The sequence below is a fragment of the Choristoneura fumiferana genome, chromosome 9 (assembly GCF_025370935.1).
Source record: "Choristoneura fumiferana chromosome 9, NRCan_CFum_1, whole genome shotgun sequence".
NCBI lineage: Eukaryota > Metazoa > Arthropoda > Insecta > Lepidoptera > Tortricidae > Choristoneura > Choristoneura fumiferana.
The window spans coordinates 12,121,540-12,139,450 of NC_133480.1; the positions used below are offsets into that span (position 1 = coordinate 12,121,540).

At 37.5% G+C, this 17,911-nt stretch overlaps 1 protein-coding gene and 1 pseudogene across 1 annotated transcript; one reads left to right on the forward strand and one right to left on the reverse strand.

Moving 5' to 3' along the window:
* On the reverse strand, positions 1–3,594 carry LOC141431302 (uncharacterized). The gene is made up of 3 exons (XM_074092418.1): positions 3,455–3,594; positions 3,237–3,296; positions 1–567 (listed from the first exon to the last, which is right to left on the reverse strand). Exons 1-3 carry the CDS (start codon positions 3,488–3,490, stop codon positions 55–57), a joined length of 609 nt encoding a protein of 202 aa, XP_073948519.1. The 5' UTR covers positions 3,491–3,594; the 3' UTR covers positions 1–54.
* Positions 3,595–15,400: 11,806 nt separating this feature from the next.
* On the forward strand, positions 15,401–17,844 carry LOC141430834 (uncharacterized; annotated as a pseudogene).
* Positions 17,845–17,911: the final 67 nt, after the last annotated feature.

The window sequence follows — 17,911 nt, forward strand, 5'->3', positions numbered from 1 at the left end:
TGAAGTGTACAAAAATAAAAATAAAACTTTAATAACTTCTAATTTGCGTAATTTTCATTCAGCAAATGTCTTCGATAGCTTATCTATTACAGTTCGGGTCCTATCCGTTAAATATTGATCGACCTGACCTAGTACTTTGACGAAATGCAACATTTTTTGAACACCTTTTTTAAACTCTTCCATCTTTTCTGCACTGGATGGCTCTTCGTAAGAGTCTCTATATGTTCGAAATGACATTGTAGACCCTAACCTCGGAGCTGTCAACGGTTTATTAACAGGTACACTCAGTTTAGGTACATTTATGGTTGGAATTCTTAATTTTGGTTTTTTCAACTTCGGTAAGCCAAGCTTCGGTATAAAAGCGCTGGGCGGGGCGATGGCAATTGGAACTTGGGTATCGCCATATCCTTCCTGGTCCATGTCTGCGTCGTCCACCACGACGAACTTGCCGTCTTTGACAGCCTCTGGGATTGCATTGTGAATGAGGTCGCAGAAAGATTCAACGTCGAATTTGCCTTTCTTATCTGACGCTTTTGCCTTCAGAATAGATCCGAGGATGGAGGAATCCTAGAATAGAGCGAAAAATATTATATTAAGTGAGAGCAGTGTTAACATGCCTTTTAACATTAACTTTTTTTGGGGACTACTTGTTACTTTCGATGTACCTACTCATACTATTATGTATTACTAACTGTAACTCACGTTTAAATACATATATTTTATTAATAAAATCAGCTCGGCTACGCCTCGTTTCATAAAACCACACTCGTGTTTTAAAGACCCCTTTTACGATATAGTTGCGTAAATAACTATTAAATATGGAATTGAATTGTTAAATTAGAAATTGTTAACTATTCATTGTTTTCATTGCATAATCCATAATATTTATGTCTATTTCAGATTTTCGACTGCTCAAAAGTTAATTATTATTATTGAAATAATACACTAACTGCTCTAAGAGCTGATGCGTGTGTATATCACTGCACTTATTTATTACTTGTGTTTTTTTGTAAGTGTTTGATTAGTTTATTTATTTAATTATTTTTGGGTTGGGGGGGTTGGTTGGTACGTCTACTTTTACTCTTTTTTAACATGTTGTGTTATCGATTATATCGAAATTGGATATCGGAAGTCGATAAGTGACAAAGTCACTATGACAGATCAAAAATGCCACGAAAATTCCGGGCTCTGATAATATATTCTGCATTATATTATTTCTATCGAGAAAAGTCGGATCTCATTAGGATAAAGACGGCACCCGAAGTGTCAATCGGTTATTGTATTAAGTGGCATATTTTTTAGGTTTCCGTACCCAAAGGGTAAAAACGGAAACCCTATTACTCAGACTTCGCTGTCCGTCCGTCCGTCCGTCTGTCACCAGGCTGTATCTCATGAACCGTAATAGCTAGACAGTTAAATTTTTTATATATTATGTATAACTGCGGCCGCTATAACAAAAAATACTAAAAACAGAATAAAGTTAGTATTTAAGGGGGGCTCCCATAGAACAAACGTGATTTTTTGCCGTTTTTTGCTCGATATTAATAACGGCAACAGGTAAGCGCTTGAAATATTCATAGAATATTTAGTAGTATAATTAATAATTAAATTAAAATACAATAAATATTTAAGGGGGCGCCCATACATCAAACGTGTTTTTTTTTTGCTATTGTCTAATGTTGTATAGATAATGGTACGCAACCCTTCGTGCTTCGGAACTTTATTTAATCAATTCCGATCCGCCTTAGCGATCCCTTCAAATAGCGAACCTACTGTGTTAAAAAATGAAGTTGTGTTAAATAGTTATGATGTGTAGATATCATTTAATAATATTGTATATCTGTTTAAAAATATATACCTCGTTGAGTTTCTTGCCGGATTCTTCTCAACAGAGGTTTTTCCGAACCGGTGCTTTTTTTTGACATTCATAAGTGCTTGTTTTGGCCTAAATTGAATAAAGATATTTTGACTTTGACTTTATTATTTAGTGTCGAATGTCCAAAACGGATGTACGATGGATATTGAAACTTATTGAGAGAACACGATGAATATCTACGAACTTTTCTGATAAAAATTTAAACTAAATACGATGAAAAAATGTGCACTACAGGTGTAACATTAATAACTTCACAAACTATGCACTACAGGTGTAACATTAATAACTTCCCAAACTATGCACTACACGTGTAACATTAATAACTTCACAAACTATGCACTACACGTGTAACATTAATAACTTCCCAAACTATGCACTACACGTGTAACATTAATAACTTCACAAACTATGCACTACAGGTGTAACATTAATAACTTCCCAAACTATGCACTACACGTGTAACATTAATAACTTCACAAACTATGCACTACACGTGTAACATTAATAACTTCCCAAACTATGCACTACACGTGTAACATTAATAACTTCCCAAACTATGCACTACACGTGTAACATTAATAACTTCACAAACTATGCACTACACGTGTAACATTAATAACTTCCCAAACTATGCACTACAGGTGTAACATTAATAACTTCCCAAACTATGCACTACAGGTGTAACATTAATAACTTCCCAAACTATGCACTACAGGTGTAACATTAATAACTTCCCAAACTGCACTACAGGTGTAACATTAATAACTTCCCAAACTATGCACTACACGTGTAACATTAATATCTTCACATACTTTTCTCCTTTATAATATTACTAGCGACCCGCGGCTTCACACGGGGCGGAACTTTGAAAAGAAAAGATGAAAAAAAAAGGTCTATAATCAAGAGCACTTCACTACCCTTTCCTTAAAACTACACCCGCGCATAGTCGGAGTGTGTCGCTAGTTAGACATACTATAAACCTTCCGTGAAAAATTATCTGAAAGATGCTGAAAATAGCATTAAAATCCGTTGCGTATTTTAAAATATCTAAGCGCACAACAATACATATTATACACACTACAGACAGACTGCGGGAAGTTACTTTATTTTATGCTATGTTAAGATAAAGATATAGAAGAAGAAGAGTTAAAGAAGTTTATAAGCATGATAATACCTAAGTAGGATAGAATAACCAAAGTAATTAATTAGTCAGCTTTTGTAATTCTATATACTTATTAGACTGATTTGAAAATATTTGTGCTAAAACTTAAATATACACCTATTTGGGGCCAAATATCAAGAATAGATCAAAGATTAAACTAATTAATTCATTTTGTATGGGAATCTGTCTATAACTTACACGTTCCTTAGATCCACAGTTGATGGTTACGTGAAAAGGTGCTGGCGCACCAGCAATCACCTAAAACATAACACGATATAACTCAGTAAAAATCACATAAAATCTTTAAACAACTTCTTTACTCTGTCAACTATCAAGTAACTCAAGCAGGTCGTCAACTAAGCATTCCTTTCACCTCTATTTCACGGTCACAAACAATAATAAAACTAAACACTAACCTTAAATACAGTAATAATAAACACGATTCGATACATTTTAATCCAAACCTAAACTCCATACATTGTAGTCTGAGCACAGGCACGTTTGACCATCTCGGCGCAGCGTCAGCAAATCGGAGGCGCTCCGGTCGCGACCCACTTCTTGTCTCTTCCACAAGGTCAATTACACAATAAATCAAATGAATGTACACATTCATATCTACTTTGTCTTATCGACTACGTGTTTTCATCTAAAGTGATCTTCATTTAATGTGCAGTGGACTATTTGACAATGCAGTGGCTAGCGAGGGGCTGCTATGCCGGTAGTCTTTTGTTTTATTTGTTAGCCAAGTTCTACTTCGAGAATGAAATTAAAAAAGCTTCTCCTTCTTGTTGTGACGGCTGTAGTCGCTACAACTGTGTCAGAGGTTGGTTTCTTTTGTTACAATAGTAGATTGTACAACAAGAGCATAAAACGAGCCATTTTACCCGAGACGATTATATAGCCACCCGAGCCGGTACGGAGAGGGTGGATAGACACGTCGAGGGGAAAATGGGTTTAATGCTCGAGTTTTACACTCTGATTTGCACTTCGTTGGCGAGGAAATGAAATAGCAACAGTAGAAACTCTTGTTCATTTACTACCTATGTACCTTTTATTGTTCACGCATTACTATTATAATATTTTTATATTAAATATATTTTTTTAAGTGATCTATTTTGATTGATTTTTAGTTTTATATAAATTAAAAAATATTTTTTTAAATATGTTACCATCCAAGAACTGAAGACACGCTTCTAGCTTCTGTGTATTGTCTAGTATGAGTGATTGCGCCTCGCTGGAGGGCACGCTCTGAAACGCGAGTAACTGGAACAGCACATCTGAACATAGCCCTTGGTTCGGACTTTCAGACTGATAGCAAATTACTGGAAAAAAAAATTAGAAACTTCTTTGTTTGTGGATGTTTACACCCGCTTGCCTTGGTCTTAGACGAGAGCATAAAAAGTCATTTTATGTCGGCTAGATCCAGCATAAACACGAACTTTACGAGCAATAGAAGTGAAAAAATCTTTTTTTTTCGCTAAAATTTACAATTGTAACTATATATGTGAGTGTCAGTAGTTCCAGACGGGAATAAATTTAACCACGGACGGGAGTACATTTTTATGTACATCTAAAACAAGGTGAACAATATTTCTAATAAACCTACAAGTATCTAAACTCCACTGATTCATACAAAATTTTCATAATTGGTTGAGGTAAGAGAAACATTTTGAAACGAACGAAACAAAATCATTTTTACCCCCGACAGAACGGGGAAGGTGTATGCTTTTAGGATGAAAGTTGTTTGTTTGTCCGCAAATTAATGTTCTACTATCTCTCTTTTCTATTTCAATTTAAATGTTAAGAAAAACTATATGCATAATTATCTTTGTCTCCTAAAATACATTTCCATTTCATGACATATGCAGCGTAATAATCACGCCGTCGTTAACAATTTCGTTTCTTGGACCGAATTATAAAAAAATAACAGACTACGTTTACTAGCAGGCCGCGCGTCATTGGAGTTTCTTACTGAGATCATTTGCGTTGTATTTTCATAAAATACATGCTTAATATTAACCTTTTTAGTGCAGTAAAAAGTATGATCATCAAAAATAGTTTTTATTTAATAAAAAAATCCTCAAAACTTATAGTACCTATTTCATTTCAGGGCAGTCTGTTGGTGCGCCGCTCGCTGTTGCAGCGCGAAAATGAATGCTTCACCTGCAAGCCAGGAGAACGGCCCTTTGCTTACCCGCTCATCCACCATTTTGTCAAGATCAAGGACATGGCCGTGAAAGCCTTCAAGACTATCGTAGCTAGTGCGAAGGAGCAACTAACTTAGAAAGTGTTAAAGTGCTACAGCTGTCTGCAAGATCTTTCGGGGGCCTGCCTTGATCAAATGTGCTGCGAAAATGCTCATAATATGATTGAGACAGTGACTGAGATATGATCGTTTTAATATATTGCATAAATATTTTGTTTCAGTTCTATTTAAGGTCAATTATGCAGCTTTAAGTGTATTTTATTTATATTACAATTGTACAGTTTTGCATCCTTTTGCAAAAGTTTTTGCGATTTGTGATGATTGCGGTACCTATTTGTGTTTTGTCACGTCCCTAGTGTTAGTTACATAGTAGCAGGGTAACAAAATGGGTTGCAAAAATTAAAACTAGACTTCCTTTCATTTTATTTCTAAAGAAATAAAATGTAAGGTAATTAAGTATACTTCGTTGAAAATATGTTTCAAGATTAAGAAATAGAATAGATGTAGAAAAGATTGTAGAAGTATATGTGAATTAAAGTACACATATTATATGTGGATATGTGTTTAAGTTTTGTACTAAGCTATAAAATTAATGTGATGTTTTAATAAAAGATGAGATGTTCGATATTTCTTTATTAATGCTTACCTATGCTTATTATACAAAAAAAAACCTTTTTAAAAACAAGCTTTTATTAGAAAAAAATAATGATCTAATAAGGAAAAATAGCCGTGGTGGCCTAGTGGTTTGACCTATCGCCTCTCAAGCAGAGGGTCGTGGGTTCGAACCCCGGCTCGCACCTCTGAGTTTTTTGAAATTCATGTGCGGAATTACATTTGAAATTTACCACGGGCTTTGCGGTGAAGGAAAATATCGTGAGGAAACCTGCACAACCTGCGAAGCGATTCAATGGTGCGTGCGAAGTTCCCAATCCGCACTGGGCCCGCGTGGGAACTATGGCCCAAGCCCTCTTGTTCTGAGAGGAGGCCTGTGCCCAGCAGTGGGACGTATATACGTATAGGCTGGGATGATGAAGGAAAAATAAATTTAAGTACCTAACATTTGTCACATGTTCAGGAAAACCTCTTATGTGGTCACTCGTCATTACAGACGATAGATTATTAGTGTCAGACGTACATGATATCAATACTCGTAATAAGCACAAGCTTGCAGTTCCTAAATTCCGTCTACGGAAAGTAAGCAAATCTTTTGTGGGAAACTGCGTGAGATTTTACAATAAAGTTCCTGAAGAAGCATGGAAATTGCCACACAACTCTTTTAAAAAATACGTCATAAGGAGTGCACTCCTGAAGAAAGCTTACTATAAAGTTGAGGAGTACTTATGTGATGATGCGACATGGCCGAAACTGAAAGCCGATGAAAATTGGGATGTTGATGTGTGATGTGATGTACTCGTGTGTGTGTGTGTGTGTGTGTTTATGTCGATGTATTTGTATTGTATAGTGTTGTGAAGTGTGACTTGGCAGTGTCCCGGCGCATTTCGTGTCTGTATCTATTGCCGTTGTCCGCGTTGCAGAATTGAATTTAAAAATATTTATTAGTTTGACATTTGGAGACCTTATACATCTCCATTTCTTTATTTTAATAATTATTATTAGTTTTTGACCTTGGAGGCTTTTTACACCTCTGAAGATTGTATAATTAAATGAATTTAATTAGTTTACTTTGACATTTAGAGACTATATACATCTCTGAATTATTTAGATTAGGAATTTTATTATTAACATAGGGACTTTATACATCCCCTTGCTGTATAATAATTTTATTATTAACTCAGGGACTTTATACATCTCCTTGCTATTTTTAAGGCTGTATATTGTTAAGCTTATGGATTTTAAACTTTTATATTTTTAGTTTAATTTCTAGTCACAGGCTGGCGACGTCGAAGTTCCCAAGACGATCCCATAGAGCTTATGGGAACGGAAGTAATACCATGCCCTCGGTACCGCTCTGCATTCAGAGCATGGCATGAGTGCGTGTGAGCTAACTTTTGGGGGCGGCAGACGTGAACTTGCCTTCGAAATCCAAAAGCTTAATGGTTACTTGACCTGAAATGTATATTTCAGAACTAAATTATTGTTATTATTATTTTAAAATTTATGACGGTGGAAGCATTTTACAATTCCATTGAACGTAGATATAGTTTAGATATAGTAAGTGTTTAGTGTTGTAACTAATGGACCCCATACATCCCTGTATTTTTATTATTATTTTTTTGTATTTTTTTCTTTAATTGTATAATATAGTTTTTAAGTATTTTATTTGTAATAATATTATTATGAAAAAATGACTTTCTGCCAAGTTTCTTGCAGCGCATTCTTCTTGGCAATGATGGTCTTTCCGAAAGCGCTGGTAGTTTAAAAAATGACGTGTAAAAGTGCCCATTGCGGCCTATTTACTGAATAAATCATTTGAATTTTGAATTTGAATTTGAATTTTGAATTTTATAAGAAAGCGTGTGTAGATAGTTCTAGACTAGAGGCTGATACATATGGATGTACTTTCAAATTTTTTTTTCATTTATTTTAAAAGCTTGAGGCAATAATATTGCATACTAGGTACTAAACCTGAATCACATAAAGGAAGTGTACCTACACAGGTGCCTCAAGCTTTTAAAAAGATATATATTACATTTTGAAAGTACATCCATATTTATATCAGTCTCTAGAACTTCACTATCTACACACGCTATCTTATAATGACGAGTATCTACATGAGAGGTTATCTTGCACCTAAAGCATTCTTACTACATACACATGTGACAAATGTTAGGTACTTACTTAAATTAAAAAAAAAAGTTTAAAAGAGCTTTAGAGGGTCGCATATTCACGCCGACCAAAGTACTCATCAAGACGAATCAAACGAGCCCAAACTCGATGCGGTTGCGTCGTTTAATTACCGGATTCCTATGGTCACCTTCCAGCTCCATCATCAGACCCTGGTTACCATCTAGCACCAAAGTACTCGTCAAGTCAAATCAAAGGGACCCAAACTCGACGGGTTTGTGTCGTTTCATTACGGACTTCCTATGGCCACCTTTCAGCTTCATCATCAGATGAGCTTCATGTCATAATAATAATGCATTGTCATCCGATTTACACATGCATGCGAAATTTCAGCTCAATCGGAAACCGGCAAGTGGATCAAATTTAACTTGCAAGTTTTTCGTAAAAAAAAACATTTTTAATAAAAGTTTTTTATTTTTTGTGGACAGTACTTGCATTGTCACACAAACTACATTTACATACCAAATTTCAAGTCGATGCTATTAACCGTTGAAGAGTTCCGTCCTGCGGAGACGATCTTGGCTGGACTACCAGGATTTCACTACCAGATTATTGTATTGTCGTGCGTTTTACATAAGTATTCCAAATTTCAAGTCAATCTGACTACAGAAAGTTGGTTAAATTATACTTGCAAGATTTGACTACAGACAGACCGACAGACAGACAGACAGACAACGGGACAGGTGAAACTAAATAAAAGCTTGTAATAAAAAAAACAAGGAACCTTTGTAATAATAAATACTTATAAAAGCTTTTCGATGCTGCCACCATAGTGGTTGAAAATATAAGTACCTATCTAGCTCATTTTGACACTAAGTTTACACTTTCAACCGACTTCAAAAAAAAATTAGGAGGCTCTCAATTCGTCTGTATGTTTTTTCAATGATGAAAGTTTATGTCGCATTTATTAAAATAGGTGTCTTCAACGATCTTTTTCTTTTTAACTTAAGAATGTTTCGTAATACATTCCGTCTGGCGGCGTTGTGCTGTCCTGGTCCTAGTAAATTAGCATTTCGTAACGCTTTCTGCAACGGCGTTCTTCCCAAAGTAGGAATCTTCAGTGGATTTACAGGTAATATAAGACGCCTTGATATCCCAAGCAAAGGTGATGGAAAAATTGGTGATAACGATAACGGATGTAAAATATTCGGAACAATAGGAAGTAAGGGTAATTTAGGGATTACGGGAGGAAGAATTGGTGGAAGTAAAATAGGTGGTGGTAAAATTGGAAGTGGAGGTAATAACGGCGATCGTGAGCGTCTTATCAAAGATTTTGTAACTGAAGGTCCAGGTGGAGGCTTTGTAGGCAATTTCGGTAAAGGGACCGGTGATAAACCTACAAAACTGGGTAACTTTTCGTTTCCAGGGTTTATGTTGGTGTGTTCGGAAACGTTATGTGAAACTTTTCGAACTATTATTGGACTTTCTGATCGCTGCAGATCATCGACAATGAGACCTTGCGTGATGCTTTGTGATACGGGAATCTGAAACGATACAATAATCGTAAGGAATGTACCAGTACTCACCGTCAATAATATCGCACAAGACAAAGTACTGCGACTCAAATACATCCGATATACCTCACTAAGGTAACTGTTTATTATTAATCTGACGTACAGTCAAGGAATTTAATTCATGGGCCACCATGGAACCATTTCAAAGGAAAAGTCATTACGACTTCCTTGTTAATTAATGCGATGTCACTATGACGTTTACTGTGAAATGGTCCATGGTGGCCAATGAATTAAACTCCTTAATTATATTTTTGTAGGAGCGCTCGTACCCGTGTGTTGTCGGGTTAGAATTACACCTCTCCATTTCTTCCGTGGATGTCGTAAGAGGCGACTGAGGATATAGGTTAAGGTGACGTAGGTGACAGGCTTAAAACCTAAAATTGCTAACAGTGGCTCCGAAGCGCCTACCCCATTGGGAATACAGGCGTGATGTTTGTGTGTGTGTGTGTGTAGGCTCGATAGACTATCCCATCGCTACATTTTTTTACGTAAGTGCAGTCAACTACAAAGATACGAAGCAGTCAAAGTTACAAAAATGTCAGTCTAAAGTCGGTCAGTGCCTCAGCACGAGCCAGCAGGAGTGAACCTATAGTCATCTACCTCACCTACGCACTTTATATTGGGCTTCAATCACTCCTGCTAGCTCGTGCTGAGGCACCGACCGACTTCGGACTGGTAGAAAATTATTTTCATGGTTTTTTGTAGTCTGTTCAATTTTTAATTGTATTTTTTTTTCACGCTTTTTAGTGTAAATAATCTAAGATAATAGTTTAATATCAACTGCTCGTCACCTTTTACGAAAGATTGCTTTTTCCGATGCAGAGATGATCATTATTGTGGAGTCCTGGTGCTTCACCACCCGTTTTTACCATATGCATTACGAGGAGCATAAATTGCTTAGAAACTGTGTCAAGGTAGTAATTAAATGTTAACCCGTAAAATACATGTTATTGAGTAGTAACTCCGATGGTCAGCTGTAGTATTTATTATCAGTTCCACTTCACCAAATGATAATTTTCAAGAGCAAAGCACGAGTTACTACTAAATATACTACAATTTACTATAGGTGTCCCTACAACATTTGAAGAGTTCCCTCTATTTCCTTAAGATCCAATCATCAGAACCTGATTTGGTGCTTATGGGACCGAATTGAAGACAATCCTAGACGAACGCAAAAAAAGTTCTGAGGTAACAAACATAAGAAAAACCTAATTGATAACCTCCTCCTTTTTTGAAGTCGGTTAAAAAATATGGCAGGCGGCGGCTGGTTGAAAAATTCAGATAATCCACAACTGGCGAATTGGCACTCATAGATTCACACAGTGCTTATCTTATTACTCATGGTGATGTTAACGTTTAATACTTACACTTGTACACAAACACACGAGTAAAGATAAATCATAAATATTCTTCTTATAGGTTCTTGTAACTTCCATGTTTTCTGTTTGTTTAAACAGGGGTAGACTTCACAATAGCTTTATATAGAGTTTCTTTTGAATGACAACATTTGGTTTATCACCACATCTGCGATAAATCACGTCAGAAATAAAAATGTTTATTTTGCAAACAGTTCATTATATATCGAGTGGCTTGTTGTTATAAAAGAACTACAACATGATTAGGTCATGATAGAACGAAATGAAGAATATTTTTTACCACAAATTGGAAAATTTACTAAGATTGGCAAGCAAATAATAAGGCAAGAGAGTGCAAAAAATAAAAATAAAAATTGTTGAAAATTTGTTTTTATTAGCAGAACGTACCTAGATGGCACTTGGCGACAAAAAGCAAATTGAAAAATAACCGTCTCGAGACGCCATAGCTCGGATTAGTGTAGCTAGGTATATGATGAAGCACACATCACGAAGTGATGAGGAGCTTGAGTCGATACCCGATCCTAGTTTACCTTTTCCTGTTTTTCCAGTGTCTTCTAGTTACGGTATATGTAAGAAAAAAATACAAAAGATGTACCTTCTTATATTACCTACTTAATTATTTGCGGCACGACCGATTCATTCACCGAAATTCATTCCGCCGATTTTCGTTTCGGAAACAACTATTTGCAGCTCTTTCAATTGGTTGATTGGTTGGTATATCCTATCCTACTAATATTATAAATGTGAAAGTTTGTGAGTGAGTGAGTGAGTGAGTGAGTATGTTTGTTACTTTTTCACGCTTAAACGGCTGGACGGATTTGGATGAAATTTGGCAGAAAGTTAGTTTATAACCTGGATTAAAACATAGAATACTTTTTATCCCGATATTCCCACGGGATAGGGATAAAATCTCGAAATAACAACCGCTAGGCTTAAAGTCATGAAATTTGGTATGAAGGTAGTTGGACTTCTGAAATAAAACATAGGTGACTTTTTGACCCGATATTCCCACGGGATACCTAGGGATAAAATCTTGAAATAACAACCGCTGGGCTTTGAGCCATGAAATTTAGTATGTAGGTAGCTGGACCTCTGGAATAACACATAGGCAACTTTTTGAATCGATATTCCCACGGGATACCTAGGGATAAAATCTTGAAATAACAACCGCTGGGCTTAGAGCCATGCAATTTAGTGTGTAGGTAGCTGAACCTCTGAAATAACACATAGGCTACTATTTATTCCGATATCCCACGGGATAGGGATAAAATCTCGAAATAATAACCGCTGGGCTTAGAGTCATGAAATTTGGTATGTAGGTAACTGGACATCTGGAATAACACTTAAATGACTTTTTGACCCGATATTCCTACGGGATAACTAGGGATAAAATCTCGAAATAACAACCACTGGGCTTAGAGCCATGAAATTGGTATGTAGGTAGCTGGACCTCTGGAATAACACATAGGCTACTTTTTGACCCGATATTCCCACGGGATGGATACCTAGAGGATAAATCTTGAAATAACAACCGCTGGGTTTTGAGCCATGAAATTTGGTATGTAGCTAGCCGGACGTCTGGAATAACACATACGCTACTTTTTATCCCGATATTTCCACGGGATAGTTTTGTAACTAAGGGATCCCATACATCCGTGTATTATTGTTATTATTATTTTGTATTTTTTTCTTTAATTGTATACTTACTGTAGTTTTTAAGTTATTTTATTTGTACTTTTTTTATTTTAAAAAATGACTTTCTGCCAAGCTTCTTGCGGCGCATTCTTCTGGGCAATGATGGTTCTTTCCGAAAGTGCTGGTATATTTAAAAAAAATTACGTGTAAAAGTGCCCATTGCGGCCTATTTACTGAATAAATGATATGAATTTGAATTTGGATAGGGAAAATTTTTGAAATTTTAGCACTGGGTTTAGAGTTTGAATTTGTACAGTTATTCACAACAACAACCTCAATGAAGACCACGATATAAATTTTGGAATTAAAGGGGAATTTTGTAAAATCCCGAAAATTTCAATTGCAACTACCAGACCGAATAGTTTACGCGTGCGAAGCCGCGGGTAAAAGCTAGTATAATATTATAAATGTGAAAGTTTGTGAGTGAGTGAGTATGTTTGTTACTTTTTCACGCTTAAACGGCTGGACGGATTTGGATGAAATTTGGCGGAAAGTTAGTTTATAACCTGGATTAAAACATAGGATACTTTTTATCCCGATATTCCCACGGGATAGGGATAAAATCTTGAAATAACAACCGCTGGGCTTAGAGTCATGAAATTTGGTATGTAGGTAGTTGGACGTCTGGAATAAAACATAGACGACTTTTTGACCCGATATTCCCACGGGATACCTAGGGATAAAATCTTGAAATAACAACCGCTGGGTTTTGAGCCATGAAATTTAGTATGTAGGTAGCTGGACCTCTGGAATAACACATAGGCTACTTTTTATTCCGATATTCCCACGGGATAGGGATAAAATCTTGAAATAACAACCGCTGGGCTTAAAATCATGAAATTTGGTATGTAGGTAGTTGGACGTCTGGAATAAAACATAGATGACTTTTTGATCCGATATTCCCACGGGATACCTAGGGATAAAATCTTGAAATAACAACCGCTGGGCTTTAGAGCCATGAAATTTAGTGTGCAGGTAGCTGAACCTCTGAAATAACACATAGGCTACTATTTATTCCGATATTCCCACGGGATAGGGATAAAATCTCGGAATAATAACCGCTGGGCTTAGAGTCATGAAATTTGGTATGTAGGTAGCCGGACGTCTGGAACAACACATACGCTACTTTTTATCCCGATATTTCCACGAGATAGTTTTGTAACTAAGGGACCCCATACATCCGTGTATTATTATTATTATTATTTTGTATTTTTTTCTTTTATTGTATACTTACTGTAGTTTTTAAGTATTTTATTTGTAATTATAAATTATTATGAAAAAATGACTTTCTGCCAAGCTTCTTGCGGCGCATTCTTCTTGGCAATGATGGTCTTTCCAAAAGCGCTGGTATTTTAAAAACTGACGTGTAAAAGTGCCCATTGCCGCCTATTTACTGAATAAATGATTTGAATTTGAATTTGGATAAGGAAAAATTTTGAAATTTTAGCACTGTGTTTAGAGTCTTGAATTTTGTACAGTTATTCACAACACAACCTCAATGAAGACCACGATATAAGTTTTGGAAATTTCCAGGGGAATTTTGTAAAATCCCGAAAATTTCAATTGCAACCACCAGACCGAATAGTTTACGCGTGCGAAGCCGCGGGTAAAAGCTAGTATATATATATATATATATTATATAGTTTTATTGCACTATTTAAAACTTGTTTTGTTTCACAAGACGTCCACCTACTCGCCGTGTCTAAGTCCACCTCGACACTGGCAGAATCATCAAAAAATTGATGAAGCCACTTTCTCCTAAATTTGAATTGAATTGTTTTGTTACGGCAGAAAATGGATACACAAATTAACTTTTATCTAATCGATTACTCATTTTGTAATTTTCATAGTTAGCAGACCAACCAACCTTAAGTAAAAAAAAACAATAACCTTATTAAAACAAATAATGTTCATGGATTCAAAAACATGAATCAGAATGTTTATTACGACGACGAGCCAAGTGTTTACCAGTGGTTTCATTACAAGACGCTTACGTCATTGAGGTAGTATTTTATTTAAAAATAATGCTAGCGTGTTATTTGGGACGATCGCATACGCACAAGCCAAGTTTTTTCTATTATGCCTTAGCAAGGTAATAAATAATCATTCATACGATATGTAGCGCAAAGTGGCCATTATGAGCACAGTTACTTTACTACCTACGTGCTCTTAAATATGTAATCAAATCACTAATCACAATCGTATTGTCTATGGCGTCTGTACATATGTAGATATCCTGTATTTTTAGACAGCTTCGATGATTATGATGGCGACTGGATACGTGTAAGTATAGTTATTAATGAAAAACCACGTTTAAATCGATTTTATTACATCGCACAGTCAACATTTTTGACAAATAATTGATCAACTTGTTCCACGATCCACAATATCGGTTTCCTGCAGCAAAGAATAAGCAAATGCGATTGTAAATAAATATTTAAAGTACACTGGTGTACAAGATCTAGATCACGTAGACAACAGGTGCTCTTATCCAACTCTTACGCTTCAATTCAGTGATTTCGAAACATGATGATAATTAGTATAAATTTTTCGGAACAAAGAACACTTGCACAATAAACATAGTTCATTATTGCAAACAGATTCGACAACTTTACTCTATCAGCACGTATGATCTTATCATAGGAGAGCTTGGGCAACGCTTTTGGGACCGGATCTCTATCGACATCATACACTCGCTATCACATGCATACTATCTCGCAACCATACGAAATAACAAATCTTTAAATACGAAATAAAGAAATTATTTTATTCATAAGTACTTCCGGATCCCATTCAGAAACTAGTCAAGATGGGGGGACAAATCCTCTGGTCCTCCCTCGGGATCTTCCTCTTGACTGCGAGTTACGCCCACGCTTGCGATGAAAAAGGATTGTGCTTGGTAAATTAATAAGTTTAATCGATAAACTAGTTTAAACAAGTTGACAATGAACTTAGGCATCAAAACAAACCATTTAATAGTGTAAAGCAAATTTATATTCAGAGTCAATACTTACTTTTTCAGATTGAGGTTCTCAAGAACTTGAAGGAGTGCAAAAAAGAAGCTCTGTCTTCGTACGTATTTGTCTCAGTAAATTATTGAATTTATGTATTGTGTTTGCAAGGTATTCCTAATTATTACAATGTATTCCCTACTTGCAGGTTATTGAAACCGCTGAAAAGTAAAAAACTTTTTGGTAAGTAAGAAATTGCAGTTATTAGGTACAAATTATAGTTTTTAGGGTTCCGGAGCCAAAATGGCAAAAACAGAACCCTTATAGTTTCGCCAAGTCTGTCTGTATGTCTGTCTGTCCGTACGCGGCTTTGCTCAGGGACTATCAATGCTAGAAAGCCGTAATTTTGCACGGATATATATATAAACTATGCCGACAACATAGTATAAGTAGTAGTACCTCCCATAGACGTAAAGTGGGGGTGATTTTTTTTTCTCATCAAACCCTATAGTGTGGGGTACCGTTGGATAGGTCTTTTAAAACCATTAGGGGTTTGCTAAGACGACTTTTTGATTTAGTGATTTGTTTTCGAAATATTCAACTTTAAAGTGCAAATTTGCATTAAAATCGAGCGCCCCTCCTCCCCCTCTAAACTAAAACGGTGGGTGGAAAAACTTGAAAAAAATCAGGTTGGTAGTAAATATATCAAACTTTCAAGGAAAACTATAACGGCTAAGTTTGCTTAAGTATTATTAGTAGTTTAAGAGTAAATAGCAGACTAAGGTATAAAATATACTTAACCTTGGAAGATTCCGTATAAAATACGAAATCCTTAGAAAAATATAACTTATTTTTTTCGTAATGGCTACGGAACCCTATTTTGGGCATGTCCGACACGCTCTTGGCCGGTTTTTTTTTCAGTAATATAGTCTTTATTTTGCCATATCGCTCCGTAAAGATTTGCAATTTTGAACATGAAACTACCGTGGACTCACTCATATTAAATACATATATTCCCCCGGATAACTCACGTCTTAAATCGAGTTTAGCCCGACATGTTTAGGGCTAATCCGTAGCCCTTCGTCTTCGGAGGAACGCGACTCGGCTGCTGCTGCAACACGCGCACTTTACAAAGCGATGTTGTTAGTGTTGTGTGCTACCCTACATTTGACAGTTGTAATGAAAATGATGATGAAAACGCGGCTAGTTGTGTGCCGGTGTCAGTTTCGTCGGATAGTCGCGCGAGCAGAGCGCAGTGCGCGTGTTGCAGCAGCCGCCGAGTCGCGTTGCTCCGAAGACGAAGGGCTACGGATTAGCCCGAAACATGTCGGGCTAAACTCGATTTAAGACGTGAGTTATCCGGGTCAATATATTTAATATGTTCATTTCTGTGTGGCTGTTTGCAGATGAAAAGTGCCTTGACGAGCCGCAGACGATCCTGCTAGTGCCGACGGGTGCGCCGCCGCCGTGCGCGCCGCTGTCATACGCCGCACCCCCACCACCTAGCTTTGCGTACTCTGCTCCTCCGCCGTGTCTCCCACCGCTGCCGCCGCCGTCGATCATCCTCCCCGCGCCGCCACCGCCCTGTTTCCTACCGGCGCCGGCACCAGCCCCTCTGGTGCTGCCCGCTCCTTGTCCACCACCAAAGTTGGCCCTACCCCCACCCCATCTTGTCCTCCGCCATGCTTTATATCAGCGCCTCCCCCACCCCAACCACCGCAGTTGTTATACTCGGCACCTCGGCCGCAGCCTCAACAGTTAGCCATTCAGGGGCCTCCACCTCCGCCGCAACAGTTTCTGTGGCAGGCGCCACCCCCCCCACAGTTAGTGTTGCAAGCGCCTCCGCCGCCGCCATGCTTGCCCCCGCAGTTTGTGCTGCCGCCGCCCCAGCCAGCGCCAGTAGTCCTACCGGCCCCCCCTTGCCCTCAGCCGCCAGTGTACATGTCTCCACCGCCGCCACCGTCGTACTACCAGGCGCCGCCGGCGTGCGGCTGCGCGTCGGCCCCGCCGCCGCCGACGTACTACGCGGCGCCGGCGCCGGCGCCCGCCCTCGCCCCGCCCTGCGGCTGCGCACCCGCACCGCAGCCCATCTCTGTCAAGAGCTACATCGTGTCGCCGCCGATCCCCTGCTCTCTAGAACCTAAGCCGTTGCTGTCGCCGCCATGCCCGTGCAAATGCAAATGCAAATATTTGTAAATTTAGTGAAATACAATAGGATTACTCATATTTATTGCAATAAACACGATTTTCATAACTTTACAGTGCTTTAAAGTTCATGTTTTGACTTGTTTATTACATTATTCATCGCGATTGCGGTTTATATGCT